The sequence below is a fragment of the Nematostella vectensis genome, chromosome 7 (genome assembly GCF_932526225.1).
Source record: "Nematostella vectensis chromosome 7, jaNemVect1.1, whole genome shotgun sequence".
Taxonomy (NCBI): domain Eukaryota; kingdom Metazoa; phylum Cnidaria; class Anthozoa; order Actiniaria; family Edwardsiidae; genus Nematostella; species Nematostella vectensis.
Window position 1 is genome coordinate 12,121,135 of NC_064040.1, and position 17,830 is coordinate 12,138,964.

The 17,830-nt window shown below is 41.8% G+C and overlaps 1 protein-coding gene, 1 long non-coding RNA gene and 2 pseudogenes across 2 annotated transcripts; 2 read left to right on the forward strand and 2 right to left on the reverse strand.

The window, feature by feature from the left end:
* Positions 1-6,351: 6,351 nt before the first annotated feature.
* LOC125556715 lies at positions 6,352-12,172 on the forward strand. Its single transcript, XR_007312328.1, has 2 exons — positions 6,352-6,507; positions 8,816-12,172. It is a non-coding gene; the product is annotated as an uncharacterized LOC125556715 (long non-coding RNA).
* Positions 12,173-12,481: 309 nt separating this feature from the next.
* LOC116617343 lies at positions 12,482-13,859 on the reverse strand (annotated as a pseudogene).
* Positions 13,860-14,149: 290 nt separating this feature from the next.
* Positions 14,150-15,105, reverse strand: LOC125568392 (annotated as a pseudogene).
* A 1,090-nt stretch (positions 15,106-16,195) lies between these two features.
* Positions 16,196-17,664, forward strand: LOC116617327. The gene is made up of 3 exons (XM_032379958.2): positions 16,196-16,436; positions 16,602-16,689; positions 16,788-17,664. Exons 1-3 carry the CDS (start codon positions 16,271-16,273, stop codon positions 16,840-16,842), a joined length of 309 nt encoding a protein of 102 aa, XP_032235849.2. The 5' UTR covers positions 16,196-16,270; the 3' UTR covers positions 16,843-17,664.
* The last annotated feature ends 166 nt before the right edge of the window (positions 17,665-17,830 follow it).

Sequence of the window (17,830 nt, forward strand, 5' to 3'; positions counted from 1 at the left end):
GACATTATCCGCCGATATCACAGTGAGCCAAAGGAGGGGTTTATTTATTTTATATCCCAGTGACTACACTGAAAATGCGAAAACTGTCTTCTGCGCACGCTGACGTGTACTGGAATGACGCCTCAAGCGCGCCCTGTTATTTTTGCCATTCGCAATCCATCAAAATCCATACAACAATTTTTTCCGTAGAACAAGAACTACAAGTTCACCTAGACTGTTTTCTTATTGTTCTGCTAGTTATTCTTCTTCTAATTATTCAAAGTTGATTTTATGGTCTGGGTATGGATTACTGTTGCTACTTTTGTACTTATAGCTGATACCAATTTTTGATTTACCAATTATGTTTTTTTGACATTGCAGGGGTAGATACCAAGACAGGAAGCTCTGAGGAAGATATGTCTAGTGATGGAGATGATGATTGGGCATATACAAACCAGGACAACAGAACATTTGGAACAGAAGAAGTGCCAGCAATAGCAGAAGTATGGGAACTGTCAGAGAAAGACATCAACTGTGATTTTACAGAGGATGGGGACTTGCCATGTATTGATACCAATCCTGCTAGTTCATTAGTTACATCTATGAGGCCCATTGCTAAGTGTGCCATGGTGTTTCTTTGCTTATGGACTTCATTTTGCTCTGTATCTGACAATGCTCTCGATATTTTGCTGTCCTTTTTTAGAGTGTTGTTAGAATCACTTAGCAGAACGATTCCACTGACAGCGGCCTTTGCAGCTATCCTTCCAAATACTGTGCACCTGTACAGAGCTAATCTTGGCATTGAAAAAGACCAGTTTGTAAAATATGTGGTATGTGCAAGCTGTAGCAGCATATACAATTTTCAAGACTGTTATAAACTCACATGGGACGGTAAGCGGGTTACTCGGTTGTGTCCATATGTGGCATTTCCACATCACCGTCAAGTATTTCGTAGAACTGCCTGCAATGAACCTTTGTTGAAACAGATTACTTTAAAGAATGGACAATCGAGCTTATACCCGTTTAAGGTTTATTGCTATAAAAGCATAGCACATACCTTAAATAGGTTTTTGCATAGGCCAGGATTTGTTGACATGTGTGAATCATGGCGAAAGAGGGACATACCTACTGGTTTTCTTGCTGATGTATATGATGGCAGAGTCTGGAAAGAGTGGCAGACTGTTGATGGTGAGCAATATTTAGCATTGCCTTATAATTATGGCTTCATGGTAAATGTGGACTGGTTTCAACCATTCAAGCACTCTGTATACAGTGTTGGGGCTCTCTATATGGTTTTAATGAATCTGCCAAGATCAGAGAGGTTCAAACCAGAAAATCTTTTCTTAGTTGGCATAATACCTGGTCCTCATGAGCCAAAAGAAAACATAAATAGTTTTCTCCAGCCCCTTGTTGCTGAATTGAACATTTTGTGGAGTGAAGGTTTACAAGTAAGACTGCAACAAGAAGAGAACATCACGACATTTCGAGCTGCTCTTCTCTGTGTTGGATGCGATGTGCCTGCTACACGTAAAGTCTGTGGATTCACTGGTCATTCTTCATGCAATGGTTGCTCCAAGTGCAAAAAAATATTTCCAGGCAATGTTGCTGATGGAATGGACTACTCAGGATTTGAACCTCAGCCACCCAGGACAAATAAAGAACACAGGGGTCGAGTTCAAGAAGTGCTTAATCAGACTTCGGCAACTGATCAAGCTTTGAAGGAGAGACAATATGGTCTGCGCTATAGTGAACTACTTCAGCTACCTTATTTCGATGCTGTTAGGTTCCACACTATAGACCCCATGCATGCTTTATTTATGGGGACTGCCAAACACATGCAGAAAGTGTGGCTGGCTGAAGAACGTCCAGTCAATAAGAAGGGAAATCTATCACAGATCCAAAAAAAACTTGATGAGTTAAGACCTCCATCTAGTATTGGTCGAATGCCATCAAAAATAGAAAACTCCTATGGTAGTTTCACTGCTGACCAATGGAAATCATGGACTTTGTTTTTTTCAATATATTCCCTATGGAATATATTACCACCAGCAGATTTAGAACTGTGGCGAAACTTTGTCATGGCATGCACGCAATTTTGCTCACCTATTTTAACACAGGGTAGGGCTAAACTTGGACACACATACATTTTGAAATTTGGACAAGACTTTGAAAGGCTGTATGGAAAAGAAAGGGTCACCCCAAACATGCACCTTCAGACCCACATTCTTGATTGTGTTTTAGATTATGGACCAGTTTATTCTTTTTGGCTCTTCAGCTTTGAAAGGTATAATGGTATTATAGGAGAATACTGCACTAACGAACGAGCTGTGGAAATTCAACTCATGCGTAGATTTACTTCTGAGCTCTATGTCAGAGATATTGAGTTACCAAGTGAATTCAAGGAAGCATTCCAACCTCTTCTTAATAGACTCAAGGGTCAACAGGTAGGCACCCTTTCTCGACAGGAAGAGAAGCTTTCGAAAAAAGTAATTGAGACAAGTCTTCTGGCTGTTGGTCCAGTTCGCCGGAGTGATCATTGGCCAGTTCTGGAATCTGATGATATGTACCAGTTCCATCCTCCCCAGTCAAAATCAAGTGTGTCAAAGCATCAATTAGATCATCTCAAGGAGGCCTACCTTACCATATTTGCACAACTGGATCCTGACTCGGTCACAAGGTTCTTTGACAGATATGCATCAGTGTCAATTGGAAGGGAACGTTTTGGTTCAGCTCATTCTAGAGGGGAGCGTTCCTCATTCATAACTGCCAGATGGTGTGGTTTCAGGGGACAGATTGACAAGAGTGGTGTAGATGTGCGTCGTGGGGTAGTAGACTACTACATGAGACAGAATGTTACTGTAAATGGCTCAATCAGGTCATGTTTGTTCGCAGCTGTACGATGGTTCCAAAAACACCAAGATCGCTATTTATTGGGAGCTCCAACTGAAGTGTGGTGCAGAAATCTATATGACGATGATGGCCCTGCCAGCTTCATCCCTGGCCAAAGAATTATTCCCAAATTTATCCCAGCATTTGAACTAATCAAGGGCGAGCGTGTGCTAGTAGTGTGCCCTCTACCAAGGAAACTGGTATGCTAATGAAAGCTTAGATAATTAGGCAGGCATTAGGGAAAAGTTTTTTGCTTTTCCTTGAGCAATTGTAGGTTAAAAAATTGAATTACAATTAGTGTTTATAGAAACGTCACAGGGGCGGCGGACGGGGAGGGTCAGGGGGGTCGCCAGCCCCTCCCCCCACTTTTGAAAGTGAGGGGGCAGCACCCCCCCACTTTTCAGAACGGATGTTTCTTTGTATATGAACGGGTTTTTTTTTAAACCAAAGGGTTTCAAGCGGTACATATGCAACCGACAACAAATTTGTTGAACAGTTTAAAATCCCATGCATAAAAAAACTTAGGTTACCCCCCTGCGTTCTTATAAATAGTGCTTAAGAATTTTAAACCACTTCCCTCCCTCCCCTCTTGAAACCACCAACCACCCCCCCTGAAACCACTACCGACCCCAATATACAAGAAATTTATAGATCCTGGTTTTATAGGTAAGCTAATAAAATGGTGAACTTCAGTTCCCTTAGAAAGACTCAAGAGATTTGTTGGTTAAGTAGGGGGGGGGGGTATGGATCATTTCTGCAATCACACAATATATCAAAGCCACGGAAAGGGGTTTAAAATTTGAAAACAAAAAATAAAGTATTAATAGGCATTTACACTAAAACTACAGGTTGTCCCCTGCCTATAAAGAAGTCCTGTTTGGGTATAGGTTCTTACCACTTTTATGTTTTATCATTGCGACAGAACTCTTTAAGGGATTCAATTACTTGACCCATAGATGGACGAAAGCACTTCTGAGACTGGCAATGTAATGCTAAAGTTCCAATTGTATCAACTTTTGCAACTCTGTTAACTTTGTTGATGATATAACCAAAGCTGTACACATCACTTTGCTCAGACTCACTGTCTTCACCACGGACAGTCTCGGGAGCTACCCAAGGGTGAAGCTCACTGTACATAACAGCATCTCCCATTTCCGACTTTGCAGGCTTTTCCAAAGTCTATAATGACAGGGTGTGTGTGTCCATTTGGCCTGTCAAGCAGAATGTTTTTCTGGTAAAGATCATTATGAATTACACCAAGGTCATGCAAGGACTTGAGACCCAAAGCACACTTATGTAAAATAAACATCCATTTTTCCTTTTTGATAGAAGTACATTTCATTAGAGCACTGTGTAATGTAAGGCTACTTTCTGGAGTTGCTGAATGGAATGATGTTACAATATAAAAGGGTTGCTGAATTATGTTTATTCCAAGCAAAACAGTTCTTTTGCATCAATTTTGCCATGCACTTTTTTGACACACACTTTAAAGTTCTTCCACATCATAAGTTGACAAGCTCCATAGCTTCCAGACCCTATAACCAATCCCCCTTCTTTGCAGGGTGTCATTTGACTTGATGGGATGTAGTCATTTCAGAAGATAATTGACCCTGCCTGGAGCATAGTTTTTCCATAGCCTTTGGTTTGTTAGCATTTCTTTCTTCCAGTTTATTGACAAGTGTTGCCAATGTCTTTTTTTGTATTTGCAAGGTTTGCACTTTTTTAAATGGATTGTGCGTGACTATTTATCATTCGCTTCAGTTGTTTATTTTTAACAGCTATCTCATCTTCTTTCTCTCTCAGTTTTTGTTCCAGTTGCAAGCTTACTTCATTGGTTGGTCCAGTCTGTTCAATCCCACACTCAGTGGAAACTTCAATGTGCCTTATCCTGTAGTAAAAGGTTTCGGAACAACCATCCTTTTGTCGACATGATTGTCTTTTTACAAAGGGAAAGGCCATCTTAACTATTTTACCTGCTTCTACTTTGTTTATAGTGTGGTATTTAAACTTGAGAAGTTTAAAGACATCATCACACTTTGTCTTCCATGACTTTGAATTTTCCAAGCCTTCCATCTGTGTTTTTAGCCTGAGTATGACATAAAATTATCACAATTAAGATGGATAATTAAATAATAACTGTAGCATAACATAAAAGCAATTGATTGTAGTGTCTAAACCTATATCTCATAATTATTTATAATATAGACACCAGTGTTTTGCTAGGTAATAAGCTTATATACACAACTCGCAAAATTATAATATAGAAAACTACATTCGGGACCTCGGGTGATGAATTCTGATGAATCATTTGAAGCGATTTTGTCTGTTTTCTGTGTATGTCTATATAATTAAGATAAAAAACGGTGGTAGTAAGATTACATGGCCAATGCTTACCATTCAGCTTTCTCTGCTCTAAAATCGGACTTCAGCTTCATGGAGGACGCCATCTTGTGAGTAGAATACAAGTGTCACGTGGTTTTACTGTATGTAGGCGACATACAGAGAAACCACGTGACTGACGCAAGATACTAAAATATCTTGACTGCGGGATTTTCGAACAATGTTTTAAGGGTAAAATAAATAAGTTATTTACCGACTTGAGGTCGGTCAGAATAGAGAAAAACTGTGACAGAGGTCTGGGAAATGCTGACCGAGGCCGGACCTCCCAGCCGGTAAATAACCTATATATTACACCGCCATCTGGTCGCTCTCGCCTTTTTTCCATCAAACCCGCGTATAAGAAACACACACAAAAAACTCGACGATTTTCACTAGTATCTTGATGATGATTTTAGATGTTTGGCCTACTAAAAGCGACAACAATAAAATTTGTCGCACACGACTGTCACCGTCAAACACTAAGTGATATTTCAACACACCTTGCAGATATAAGTAAAGATAATCTAGTGAGTGTAAATCCATGCAAATCTAAATTTGATCTTTGAACTGTATTTGCACAAAATAAAAACATGAAATTTACATACAAATTTACCATCCAAGCAAATAAGTCAAAGTTGATCTTTGAAATGTTATTTGCACAAAATACAAACATGAAATTTACATACAAGTTTACCATCCAAGCAAATTATTCAAAGTTGATTTTTGAAAAGTGTTTGCACAACATGCAAATATAAAATTTGTATACACGTTTACTACCAAAGCAAATCAGGCACCAAATATAGTGCCTGATATTTAAATCATATTTGCGCGATGGGCAAAGTTGTGTAAATCCGTTTTTTCGTCCAGTGGGTGCTGATCACACTAAAGGGTGGAAACGCATAGAATTTCAATGATGATAGCGTCAGTGTAAACGTGTCTACTGCTAACGCTCCCGGGTCGGGTTTGAACGACACATAACGAGTGAATTGTTTATTAAGCCTACTGGCGAATAGATCAATGTTAGGGCTGAATTCCAGCTCAAAAAGTGCAAATGACACTAGATCTGTATTAAGCATCCACTCTGTTTTTCGTATTTTGGTTCTAGATTCCCGGTCTGCGAGGCAGTTAGCGATCCCGGGGATATGGGCTGAGCTAAGCCATATGCCTCTAGTTATACACCACTCCCAAATAGTCTTCCCCAGTAGGTTAAGTTCTGGAGAGTGGCTCGTTCCCATGTGGTTTAGAACTGCGATGGCCGTTGTGTTATCAATCATAGCTCTAACGTGCGCATCCTTACAGTATGTCTTTAACCCTAAAAATACCGCTAACAGCTCGAGATAGTTAATATGGTGTTTCTATTCCTTTACGGACCAGGTACCCCCTGTGCTATCATTCTCAAATACCGCGCCCCAGCCTAGATTCGACGCATCGGTCGTGAGGGTATGCGACGGGGCCCCGTGGGATATGACATTTTTGTTGTCAAGTTACCTCGGTTGGATTTTAGCGCCTTAGATTTATCACTCTCAAGGGATCGATAATATAGTGGGCCATACATAACTCCTGGGAAAGAAGATATAATTTTCCCAATAACACAGGCTAGTTCGCGAATGGTCAGGCGTGAAGCTACCCTGAGATCGTGACAGCGCTTTTGAAGGGTAATCGCTTTTTCTTGCATGAGCCTGATTGACATGTCGACTGAATTAATTATAAACCCAAGCAGTACTAGGCTCTGTGACGGAATAAACACGGGTTTTTCCGGGTGGATAACAAAGCCCAAGGAGTCGAATAGTGTAAACGTTTCAATAACGTTGTTTGTACATTCGGCATATGTTTTGCCTTGTAGGAACAAATCATCAATGTAACTAGCGACAATATGACCGTTCCTATGGAGCTCCGCGAGCGGGGGCTTTAGCAGTTTTGTGAATACCCGAGGGCATGAGGCTAACCCGTTGGGGAGGCAAGTGAATTGGTAAAGTTGATCGTTCCAATAAAACCGGAGGTATCTACGGAACGAGGGGCTGACTGCGACTGAAAAATAGGCGTCTTTAAGATCTAAGCTCGCCATATAGCAATTCTGCTCGACCAGTTTGAGTATTGACGCTAGTGTATCCATCTTAAAGTGGTGGTAGGTCACGTACTCATTGAGCCCCTTAAGGTTAAGGACCATGCGATAACTACCGTCCTTTTTTAAGACGGACAAAAATATTAGAAATAATCTCCCCCGGTGAATGATGTGCTGATTCAATAATAGCTTTTTTGGATAGCTTAGCTATCTCAGCCTCGATGATACCTGACTCATGTTCGGAGAACGTGATCTGCGGCCGGTGGCCATTATGCGGCGTGTCATCAAAACTGATAACTGCACCTTTAACGGTTGTCAATATTTCCTTATCAGAGGTGATACTATGCGAAACATGCAAGCGGTGGTGTAGGCATCCGGCCACAAAGCTGTCACATTTACTTTTAAGATATTGTGTAACGTTAGCTATCACTGTGTGGTTATGACAACTTACCGAATCTTTTATATCTTTTAGGCGGCGTATTCTTGTCCTTGCGCGGTTTCCCCCTGAACGGTGTTCGGGGGCCCTTGGACAAAAAAGGCTGTCTGTCGCTTGACCGGCTATGGTATCCACCGCGTCCCGTCCAAGAGGAGATAGGCTTTCCACCATGCTTTCCTTTGTTAGGTTTGAATTCGGGTCTCGGCCCTAGCAATTTTGAGATGCTGTTCATCTCCTTGGCGTCCCTGATTTGCTTCGCCAGGTCTTCCCCGAATTACAGGCTACACTTATCCTGATCCGGGCCTGGTTTAGCGCACAGGGAGGCGAACTCCTTGTTCAGGACGGGCTTGATTTGCTCCCGTCGCACGAGCGAGAGCTCAGCCGTGGCATGACCAACAAGGCTGATGGCGTCTATTGCCTTCGACAGGTTGTCAGTGGTGTCCGCTTTTTTAGTTTGCTTGAGTAAGCTATCGCAGCATTGTAAAATGCTGAATGTGGCTTTCTGCAGGGTCTGCTGGACATTGGCCACTTTAATGTCAGCTTTCCGCTTAAACCCGGCATTTTAGCCCAAATTTCGGGGTTCACACGCGGCACTAATTTCGTGGCAGTTCTGCGGTTTCGCATGTTTTGCCAGTAATGGCTTCAGCCTATCGGCCGCAATGCTCGAACCCCATAGCTTTTTCGCTATTTTTGCTATTCGGTCGTTGACCGCCTCACAGACTGCTTCCTCGTCTTCGATATCAGCCTCTAGTGCATCGAAGAACGCGTCCTCACCCGGGTCGGGTACATTTTCGTTGGGATTGCCCTTGTTAGGGTCAGGCTGAGTGGACTTTAGAAATTCCTCGATTCCCTCGTCCTCCACGGTGTGGCTAAGACGGTCCGCTCGGTCGCGTCCCTTGGGACCTTTTGCCCCCTCTTAGTCGTCGTCCGAGCTACTGAGCGTGTTCTCCGGCGGTGCCGTTTTGCGCTTTCTTGAACGTTGACGCCCTGTGCTGTGTGGGCACTCATGAAGGAGGCCAGAGTATCCGCCATGCTGGCCATGTTTCTGTTTAAATCGTTCTGTTTAAAAGGTACGGAGTACCTCGTGGCTTTCGCCATTACCCCGGTGGGGTTCAGTTTGCATCGGTGATGCTGTGTGGGTGTCCGATGGACCGCTAGCCTCATCTTCGAGCATGTGCTAAAGGGAGGCATTTTCAGCTTTGTTCGACATGTTTTAGTAAGGTACTAAAAATATATAGAACAAGTGACGATTAGTTAGTATAAAGAATAACAAAACACGATGGATTGGTTGTTAACCCCGAAGTACTCACGATTACCAAAGGTAATAGTTGAAGTAGATGTATAATTTTTGAAGTAGTTGATCTGCGATCAGGTAGGCGTGTGGCTGCTGTGAAAGCGAGCGTACAATGGCTCGATAAGCAAGCGCGCGTGCTTCTCATGTTAGTCTGTAGTGACGTATGACTGATGACAGATAGAACTGAGGTGGTTCATCCATGATCTGAGCATTGTGTTGGAGCCGCCAGGTAGTACTTTGCATTCTAGATTCAAATCAAGTTTTGAGTTGCTAACATTGAATAGGACCAGGTTAGGAAACTGAAGGGCAAAACAACATTAATTCCACAGATTCTATACAAGTGCTCCAAAGCCAGACAATTATGTAAGTTTTTAGAAGGATTCTCATTACAAGAAAGTCTATTCAGAGCCGCAACATTGACCGGGTTTCTTCTTGATAACCACAAGTCACAGCCAATGTCAGTCATGCATTTTTATATCTTTATATGTCTGAGTAAATGATGATGTGTCCTTTACAATGGCGTCCTTTTGCGCCCTGAAGATGTCGGTCACAGCATTAGCGAATGCTGGAAAGTGACGAATCCATGTCAGAATTTAAAAAAAACCCAGTGTTCTCAGACCTCAGTGTTCTCAAGGACAGCTCTGTTCGTCTCGTTACTGGTCATGAACTCTTTCACCATCTCCACCTCCTCTGTTACTCTTCCAAAACTCTCCTTCAAACCCCCGATTTTAATACAGTAAACACTTCTTTGCTGGTCTCCCGTGTTTTACTGTGCTGCACACTTCACAGTTATCATTATCTGGTTTCCAAACAACACAGTAGTCTTTAACAACACATGTTCCACTCAGATAGGCAGCCTTGTTGGTTTTTGACCGACATCTGCTGCACACATGAATGGGATAAACGTCTTGGCTGTCAAGAAGGATATTTATGCGCCAAATTTGCTGCATGTTCTTGGCAAAATCACCAGTGCGAGCATGCGTTTTCTGTCTCTTGATACTATTCGCACATATGCGGCACTTGAAGTTGAGGAGTCTTTTATCATTGTCCATCTTTCCTTAAAAAAGAAACAAAAACACTAAGAAACATATTTTGAATACTCTAAACCCATGAGCGCTTATTGGCCGATCGAGGGCAATCCTACCGGGAGTGCTTATACGAGACTTTCAACGGAAACTAGGGACTTCCAATACTCGGCGAGAGATTGGCGTTTTATAACAAGAATCCGAGAAAAAGTGGTTTCGTATACGTGAAAACTGGCAAGATATCAAAATTTAAATATAGGACTCCCAGATAGGAGTCCTTTGGAATTCCATCATTAATAGAATGTCTCTCCGGAAAGCTGAGGTCATGTACAACACGGAGGTCTTCAGAATCGCGTTTAGGAACGCAAAGTAATGGCGAGATAACACATTCCGTATCAAACGGATTATTTCTGTACGTACAATTGTAAATAATCAATGTGCTGATTTGCCGAGAGATGATTTTTGAGTGTAGCCGTAGCTTGATCACTGCAAAAATTTATTGGCCAACCAAAACGTAAAACATCGATCACAAGTCTGTCCTGATAATGTTTGAGATACTCGCTCCATTTATCAATCACGAAAGTGGAAGACACTGGGATTGGGGCACCACGAAAATTAGGAAGGTGGAAGGCGCGGATAGAGTTCGCCAATACCATGGCTGATAGTCAGTGCCGCTCGCCGCCGGGTACGACAACAGGACCAGTGTTAGGTATCGGGGATCGCTGCTTTGCACACGACAGCATAGAATGGTTGGCATCACAAACTTGGCAAAGGTGATCAGACTTGTAGGCTGGATCCGTTGGGAGACAAGAACATTTCCCCGTATGATTCCAATCCTTGCAATAAAGCTCTTTCTTGGCCTTTGCCGCAGACGAGATCCCATTTCGCGGTGCCGATTGCGAAGCCGAACGCAAATCCGTGTGAGTGAATGCGATCTGCGCCCTATCGCGAATAACGGTGGCGTCATTCCAAGTGAGCCGCCCAGCCTCTATTGCGGTGTTGGGCTGTTGAGACAAAAAATATACTTATGATCCGAAAGCATACTACCAGGTATGAATAGACGAAAAAAGAAGTGATACACTTTGGCGGGAAACCCCAAACCACGCGCTCTACTTGAGTATATCATTAGTCAATTCCCGACTAATCTAAAATTTCTGAACTTAAGACTGTTGAAAGGGGTCTACAAAATAGGTTCAAATCCACATCACCTTGTCGTTATCCCGATAGCGGGAATACGCCTCCTCAACAGGTCGACCATTCCTTGTGAGCTGGTATCAATAGGGAACACCACTCTGGTCCACGAGGAGGGAGTGTTGGGTTTTTTAGGTGATGGGTTCGGTCAAATCAAGCCACACAAAATGTCTGGCTATTGGAGCTCCTGATGTTCGCCTAGCCTGACTGCTTCTTCCTCCTAAAGTTTCCCCTCTTCCTCTACTTCCTACAGTTAGCGTATGGTCCATGTTTGAGAGAATTATTAAGGTCTAAAAAGGCCAGATTTGTCATCTCTACCTCATGAAAAAATGTTTCAGCAATGCCTGGTGTTCGTCCCTAAAGTTGCCTCTGCTCTCGCCTTGCAATATGTTTGACCAAACTTAGACTGAAACCACCATGATTTGATAAAAGCCAAAAAGGAAAAGATAGTTATGGTAGTTTTTAATGCGAAACAGTGAGGTACTAGCCTGCTTGCAGGTGTTAATAATAAGTTCTTTTATTGTACACGTATAATATCATTTTACAATAAATAAAATTTAATCAATAATTGATTTTACAATAGATAAAAACTACTCAGCAGGTAGCGCAAGTGAGAGGAAAAAAACGTAAGTTCTTATTAAGAAGAAAAGAGAAAAAAGAAGAAATAATAAAAGATTTAAGGTACTCTTCAACAGGATCCTGACAGAATCGTTCTGTCAGGACGTACTCCATACCCTCTTGGAGGAGAAGCTTGGTGGCTTCGATGCCAGACTGGGCAGTCAACTAGAAGCTCTCATAGGTCTGCCAGGACTGGAACATGCGGGATCTTGCATTCTGACTAAAGTTTCCTGGGCGGTTCTGGGTTCTCTCTTTCCAGCCTCTCAGATAGCTTAAGAAATCTGTCAAAAACAGGAACCTAAAAAAAAAGAACATGAAAAATAATATCATTACGAAGTCTAGACGACATGTGGTTGTGATGTGGGCTACCAAACCTAGGTGACAAACCTCCCATACATCAATGTCTCATGGTATAATAGCTTTTACACATTTTTGTAAGGTATCTGTTAATTCCTTTGATATTACATGAAAAATGTTTAAAAATCACTCGCTAGTCTCATGTACCACATGATTTATATAGGTAGGTTGCAGGCCCCCGCAACCTACCCACAATGCATTGTTTTGTTATTGTTCTCATTATGAAAAAGTCTAGAATAATCCACATAAACACACCATTACCAACTTGTCTACACTTTTTTTACAGTGAGGGGATGTAAATGTACAGGAATATGTAGTAGTTTTTGATATTGCAAAATGTTTTGAATTTCGTTGGCAAACAGAATGCAATGCATCATGGGTAGGTTGCGGGGGGAAGGGGGGGGCTTTAATCTGTGGAAAACACATACCTCTCATCATGGGCAGAAGTGTAAGGTGCTAGGAACGACTTGCGCTGCCTTGAGCCCTGATGCTACAGATGCACTCAGGACCTGCTCTGCAAGATTCACCCGCATCACTGAGTAAGGGGTGAGGTTAATATGGTCAAATGTGAGCCTTGGTAGGAGCTTCAAACCATTGTCCATATCCTGGTGCACCATCTCCACAATGTGCTGCCATAATACATAGTTCCCATCATTTCACATGTATCTTGTACAGCTTCCTGAACCAGAGCTCTTAAGGCAGTTCCGTGTAGTCTTGATGAGGTGAGGAGCATCCGAGAAGAAGTATATGAAGCGGTGGGGGGCATAGAGATTTGTGGTACGGTAGCACACGTCACCACCAGCATCTCCATCAAGCCCCTTGTGGGGGCGGTGAAACCTCCTATTTGGAGATGCGCCGTCTGAAGTGGCCCCGATGACCCACAGGTTACATGAAGTCTCAAGTATGCACACTGCCTCCCAGAACAAGGGCATCAGCTGAGAAGCTGTAATACCAGTTGCTGCAAAGTGTGCAAATCCAAACTTCAGTTCCGTACAGACTCCTCGTACCAGAAATGAAAGTGCATGTGATGCGATATCATCCTGTCTCTCTAATGCAGCAAAGTTCAGGTCAGGGTCCCCGATATCTGTAAAGCCGATTAATTCGCCTGTGGTCTTGTCGAGAACAAGGTTTGCCATGACTTCCATCTCATCGAAGAGAAGTATAACATACCGCTGAACATCAAAGTAGCTGGATGTCTCAGCCTTGAGAACCTCGATTACCTTCTTTTGAAAACCCCTTTAAAAGATTACAGAAATGCAATAAAACCAAAATCTCCTCTGGCTGAGCAGAACAAGAACCCCACTGTTCCTAAGTTCCTCATAGCACGAAGGACTCTTGGCCGCCAAAGATAAACAGAACCTTATTATCATTGGATGATAACGCACTCCGGTACTTGTTTTTGAAAACAGTTTCTTCTGCTCCTGCCAGAACAATTTCATAAATGGGGTCATTTTCTGGTCTGCACTGTCAAGGATAGTGAGAAAGTACTCACTGAGAGTCGCATCAATTTGCATGCTTGATCTTTCAAGCTCTGCTCTCATCTTTCCCAACTCTTTCTCAAGCTGCGCACATTTGATTCTCTGTGCTTGTAGTGCAGAGTTAACTTTATGCGTTCAGGGTTAGCTTTTGAAACTGGAGCAGGCAGGCTTCAGGGGTTGGTTTTCTTTCCCTTTCTTTTTTACAGCTGTGAACTTGCCGCATTCAGCACATAAGTCACTGTCCTCTACAGCCAAGTAGCAGCCTCTTACACGCCAGAACCCGCAGTGCGGAAACTGCTCTCCATCTTCATCACTCAAGCAGTCATGAGTTACCGGAACGACATGGTGGTAGATCTTGTTATTTGGCGGGTCACAGGCACTGACTCCCTTGCATCGCTTTAAGCAGTCAAGTTCTTTTACCAGATTGTGCAATGTCACGTTTCTCATGCTTCTACGGTACTCCATATATGTACTGTGATCCTCTGGTAAATAAGCTCCAAACACTTTCACTGTAAAAGCTAGGCTGTCGTCAACTACAACTTCCAACTCTGGAAGGAGATAGGGCTCTGTCATCTTCTTAAAAATCACTCGATCGTGGCTGATTTTAACAAACAGTCTGAAATCACTTTCAATGTCTTTGTTCTGTCGCAGAACTCCGAGAATGTCCGGTAACAGGCCTTTGGGGTAGGGGGCTCAATGTCCCGCACGATCGATCGTTTTGGACGTGTTGGCACTGGGCGATCGTGGATTCTTCGCGGTATATTTTCGGTTGGTATAGCACCAAGACGAAGTTTTTTCCTGGTTGTTTTCTTGGAGTGAACTGGAAAATAATATCCTAAAGCAAGGTTAGATCATAGTTAATTAACTATGGTTACATGTTTTGGCCGTAAAAATGCTTCCATAATCCATACAAAATAAATTTGAGCGTGCTGACTTGAGAGATGACGATGTATGAAGACATAGCCTTTCAACTTACATATTTCTATATCCTCGGGTTTAAAATGCTTTTCACAAGCATAAACCTTGTCGTCTTCGGTCATCTTCTTGAACTCCTTGTCGATCACACGAGATCACATGATCTCCCCGAGCCAGGCTTGTCTCCATTTCGAAAAGACACCGTCTTTGGTTAGAGGCACTTTGAAAATACCAATTCCCTTCGTCCTCCTGCACGCTCCACAGCCAATGATCGAGCAATTGGCACCAGGCATCACGGATAACTTCTTACGGAAGAATTTAGTTATTAAAATAACTGAGTTTCTTTGTTTTCGATCAAGATTTTACGACGCTGGAAGATAGACTACTCGCTAGCCGCCATATTGGAAATCTGTGCGCACTCTCGCAGTCACGTAACAGGGCAAAAATCTAAACAAAGAGTTCGGCCTTTGAAGTTCGCCGGCTTTCATAACCAGTCCCTCTATTAACTATGGTCAAAGCCTTCAGCTAGAAAATACGGTGGGGGGGGGGGGGGGTGATTATTCCCTTCGTTGATTTTGGTAACACATGTTTTTGTCCTAGATCTCACTTTAGTAAAGACTATACAATTTTTTTTGAGGGGTGACCTGCTATCACTTACCATTTTTACTTGGTACTTGGATGTATGTTAAGCATTTTTTATTTAGCTGCACAAATGTGGTGCCTGGCAAGGGTGCTGCAATTGCTTATTGGAGATAGAGTTCCTGGAAATAAGGACTGCTGGGAAAACTACTTACGCCTACTTAAAATAGAAGAGTTGTATTTGCCCCTGTTGTTAGCAAACAGCTTGCGGCCTACCTTGCTGTTTTGATTAAGGAATATCTTCAATAGTTCAAGAGAATCCATCCAGATCGACAGATTTTCAAGCAGCACTACATGGTGCATTACCCTCATCGGATCATAAGGTAATGACCTAATTAACCCTATTGACACTTATATTATACTTGGATTCCCTGTCCAACCAAGGAAATGAAATTATTTTTTAATTTATGGCAAGGGAAGGAAGCAATCACAATTTCCTTCCAAATGTTACAGTTACCTTTTTTATTGTATGTAGGATACTCCCCCCCCCCCCCCATCCTTGTATACACATAGCTGTCAACTCATCATCACAAGCCTAATTTTTGTGAGAATGTTCATACATTCTCTGTATTCACCCCCATTGCCTTTTTTTGTTTTTTTTTCCACATATTTACTGTATTTCACACGATTTGACTTTTGTCCAAGTTGGGTTGACAGCTATGTATGCATATTGACCACTTGTAGAAATGACTTTAATAGCTGTATTTTAAAGCATTGTCACCAGTTTACTTCCGGTCGATTACGTAACAATCGCCGATGATTTTTAACGGAAAACGCAAAAAAATATGTCAAAATATTGAAAGCAGTGTTTATTGGAAGTTTCTTTGAGGGTGTGATTGATAATTTAGAGCGGATGGCCTGTTTAAAATCTCGGATTTTAATAGACTATTTTGTCCTTTAACGGTTGAGGTTTCCGTCGGACCTCCGGAAGTAAACTGGTGACAATGCGGCTTTAACAAGTGTCTTTTTTATGCTCTTAGGAGAGGGTCTCTTGTCATAAGCTGGTCAATGAGATTTGAAGCCAAGCACAACTACTTCAAGAAGCTATCCTTGAAAGTGAACAACTTCAGGAATATGACCTACTCTCTTGTTAAACGCCACCAACTTCTACAGAGTTACTTACTTCATACCATTGCTGGCCAGTTTCTTAAAATGCATCTTGAAGTTGGGCCAGGTAATGATATATAGCTTGCACACATAAGGGCCAGTCATTGGTGGTAGGGTGGATTAGATAAGATTAGAATTAGATGTCTGCAGTGTGTAAGGTGGGTCCTCCTGGTGGTTTACCTTTTAGCATGCTCCAAAATTTATATCCTTAAAATGTGTTTATCGGATTTAGGTAGGAAAGTCACTATTGAACAAGAGGAGCTCTTTGCCCTACTTCATGAAATTGACGAAGAGATCACTAAGGAAAGTACAGTTGTATGGTAACTATACTTTAAAGACTTTACCATAGAATGATTTACTAAAATTTTACCAAACATAATATATGAACAATGTTGTTTAATAAATTTTTATTTTTCAGCACTTCATGGAACAAAGTGTACAAGAAAGGCAATGTCCTTGTGCTATCGCTTTAGCATGGCAGTCCTGCTTTTGGAAAGGTCACCAATGTCTGCCTGGTTGATGGCCGTAAAGTCGTATTTACTTGCGATGTCTAAATACTATCGAAATCAATTCGAGTTTATTCGAGTGTTGAGATAGTGTGGTACAAAGCCTGCATGTCTTAGTAATTCGGTTTCAAGAATTGTTCTTAATTTATGCAATTTCACAAATTTGTGACTAATTCACCGAAGTCTAGCTCCGCGAATCTAAGCGTGATTTCATTAGTTTAAGATAATAACAAACCTTTTACATCATGAAATTCCAGATTCTATAATTCACAAATGTAATACTCCGTCCATGGCTCTTTTTCCTGATTTATTCGCATATCCCAGAGATTCAAAAGTTTAGAAACACAACATAAAATAGCCGAATTGCTAAATGAACTCCTAAATGATACCTTACAATAGCATACTGACATAAACATCCTCCGAAGGTAAAAAGGTAAAAAAAATTCAACTTATGTGTAAACATTGTAAGCCGCTGGCTCCACCAGTCCTAGACATGTGATGGGATGTGATGCGCATGCTTAGACAAAAAGTCACCCTGTTTCCTGAGAGTTACTTTCAATCGAAATCTAAGTAATACACAAACAAAAATCAAACTCAAGAACTTTAGAAAGCCTGTGCAAAGGTTGTAGGTCTGATTATAGGTAAATCAGATTATTTACTCTACTGATGAGAATTAGGTAAAGTTAGTGTCAAGAGGTGTTTTAGATTGTGTTTGTTCAATGTGTAGCTAGTACTGTGCTGTTAGCTCACCTGGCAATCAAAGCAAATAAAAAGCTTTTACGAAGAAAATCACCTACTATTACTGAAATGATAAACAATTGCGTTTGATCATTTCTTGACTTCTCACGCTTACCGAATAGAGCATCCTCCCTAGGCGAATTCTGTTCCTCATATCCCATAGAGTTAAATGTTAACTTGAACATTCAATTCAGATGTTTATTTCCTTTTTTTTGTA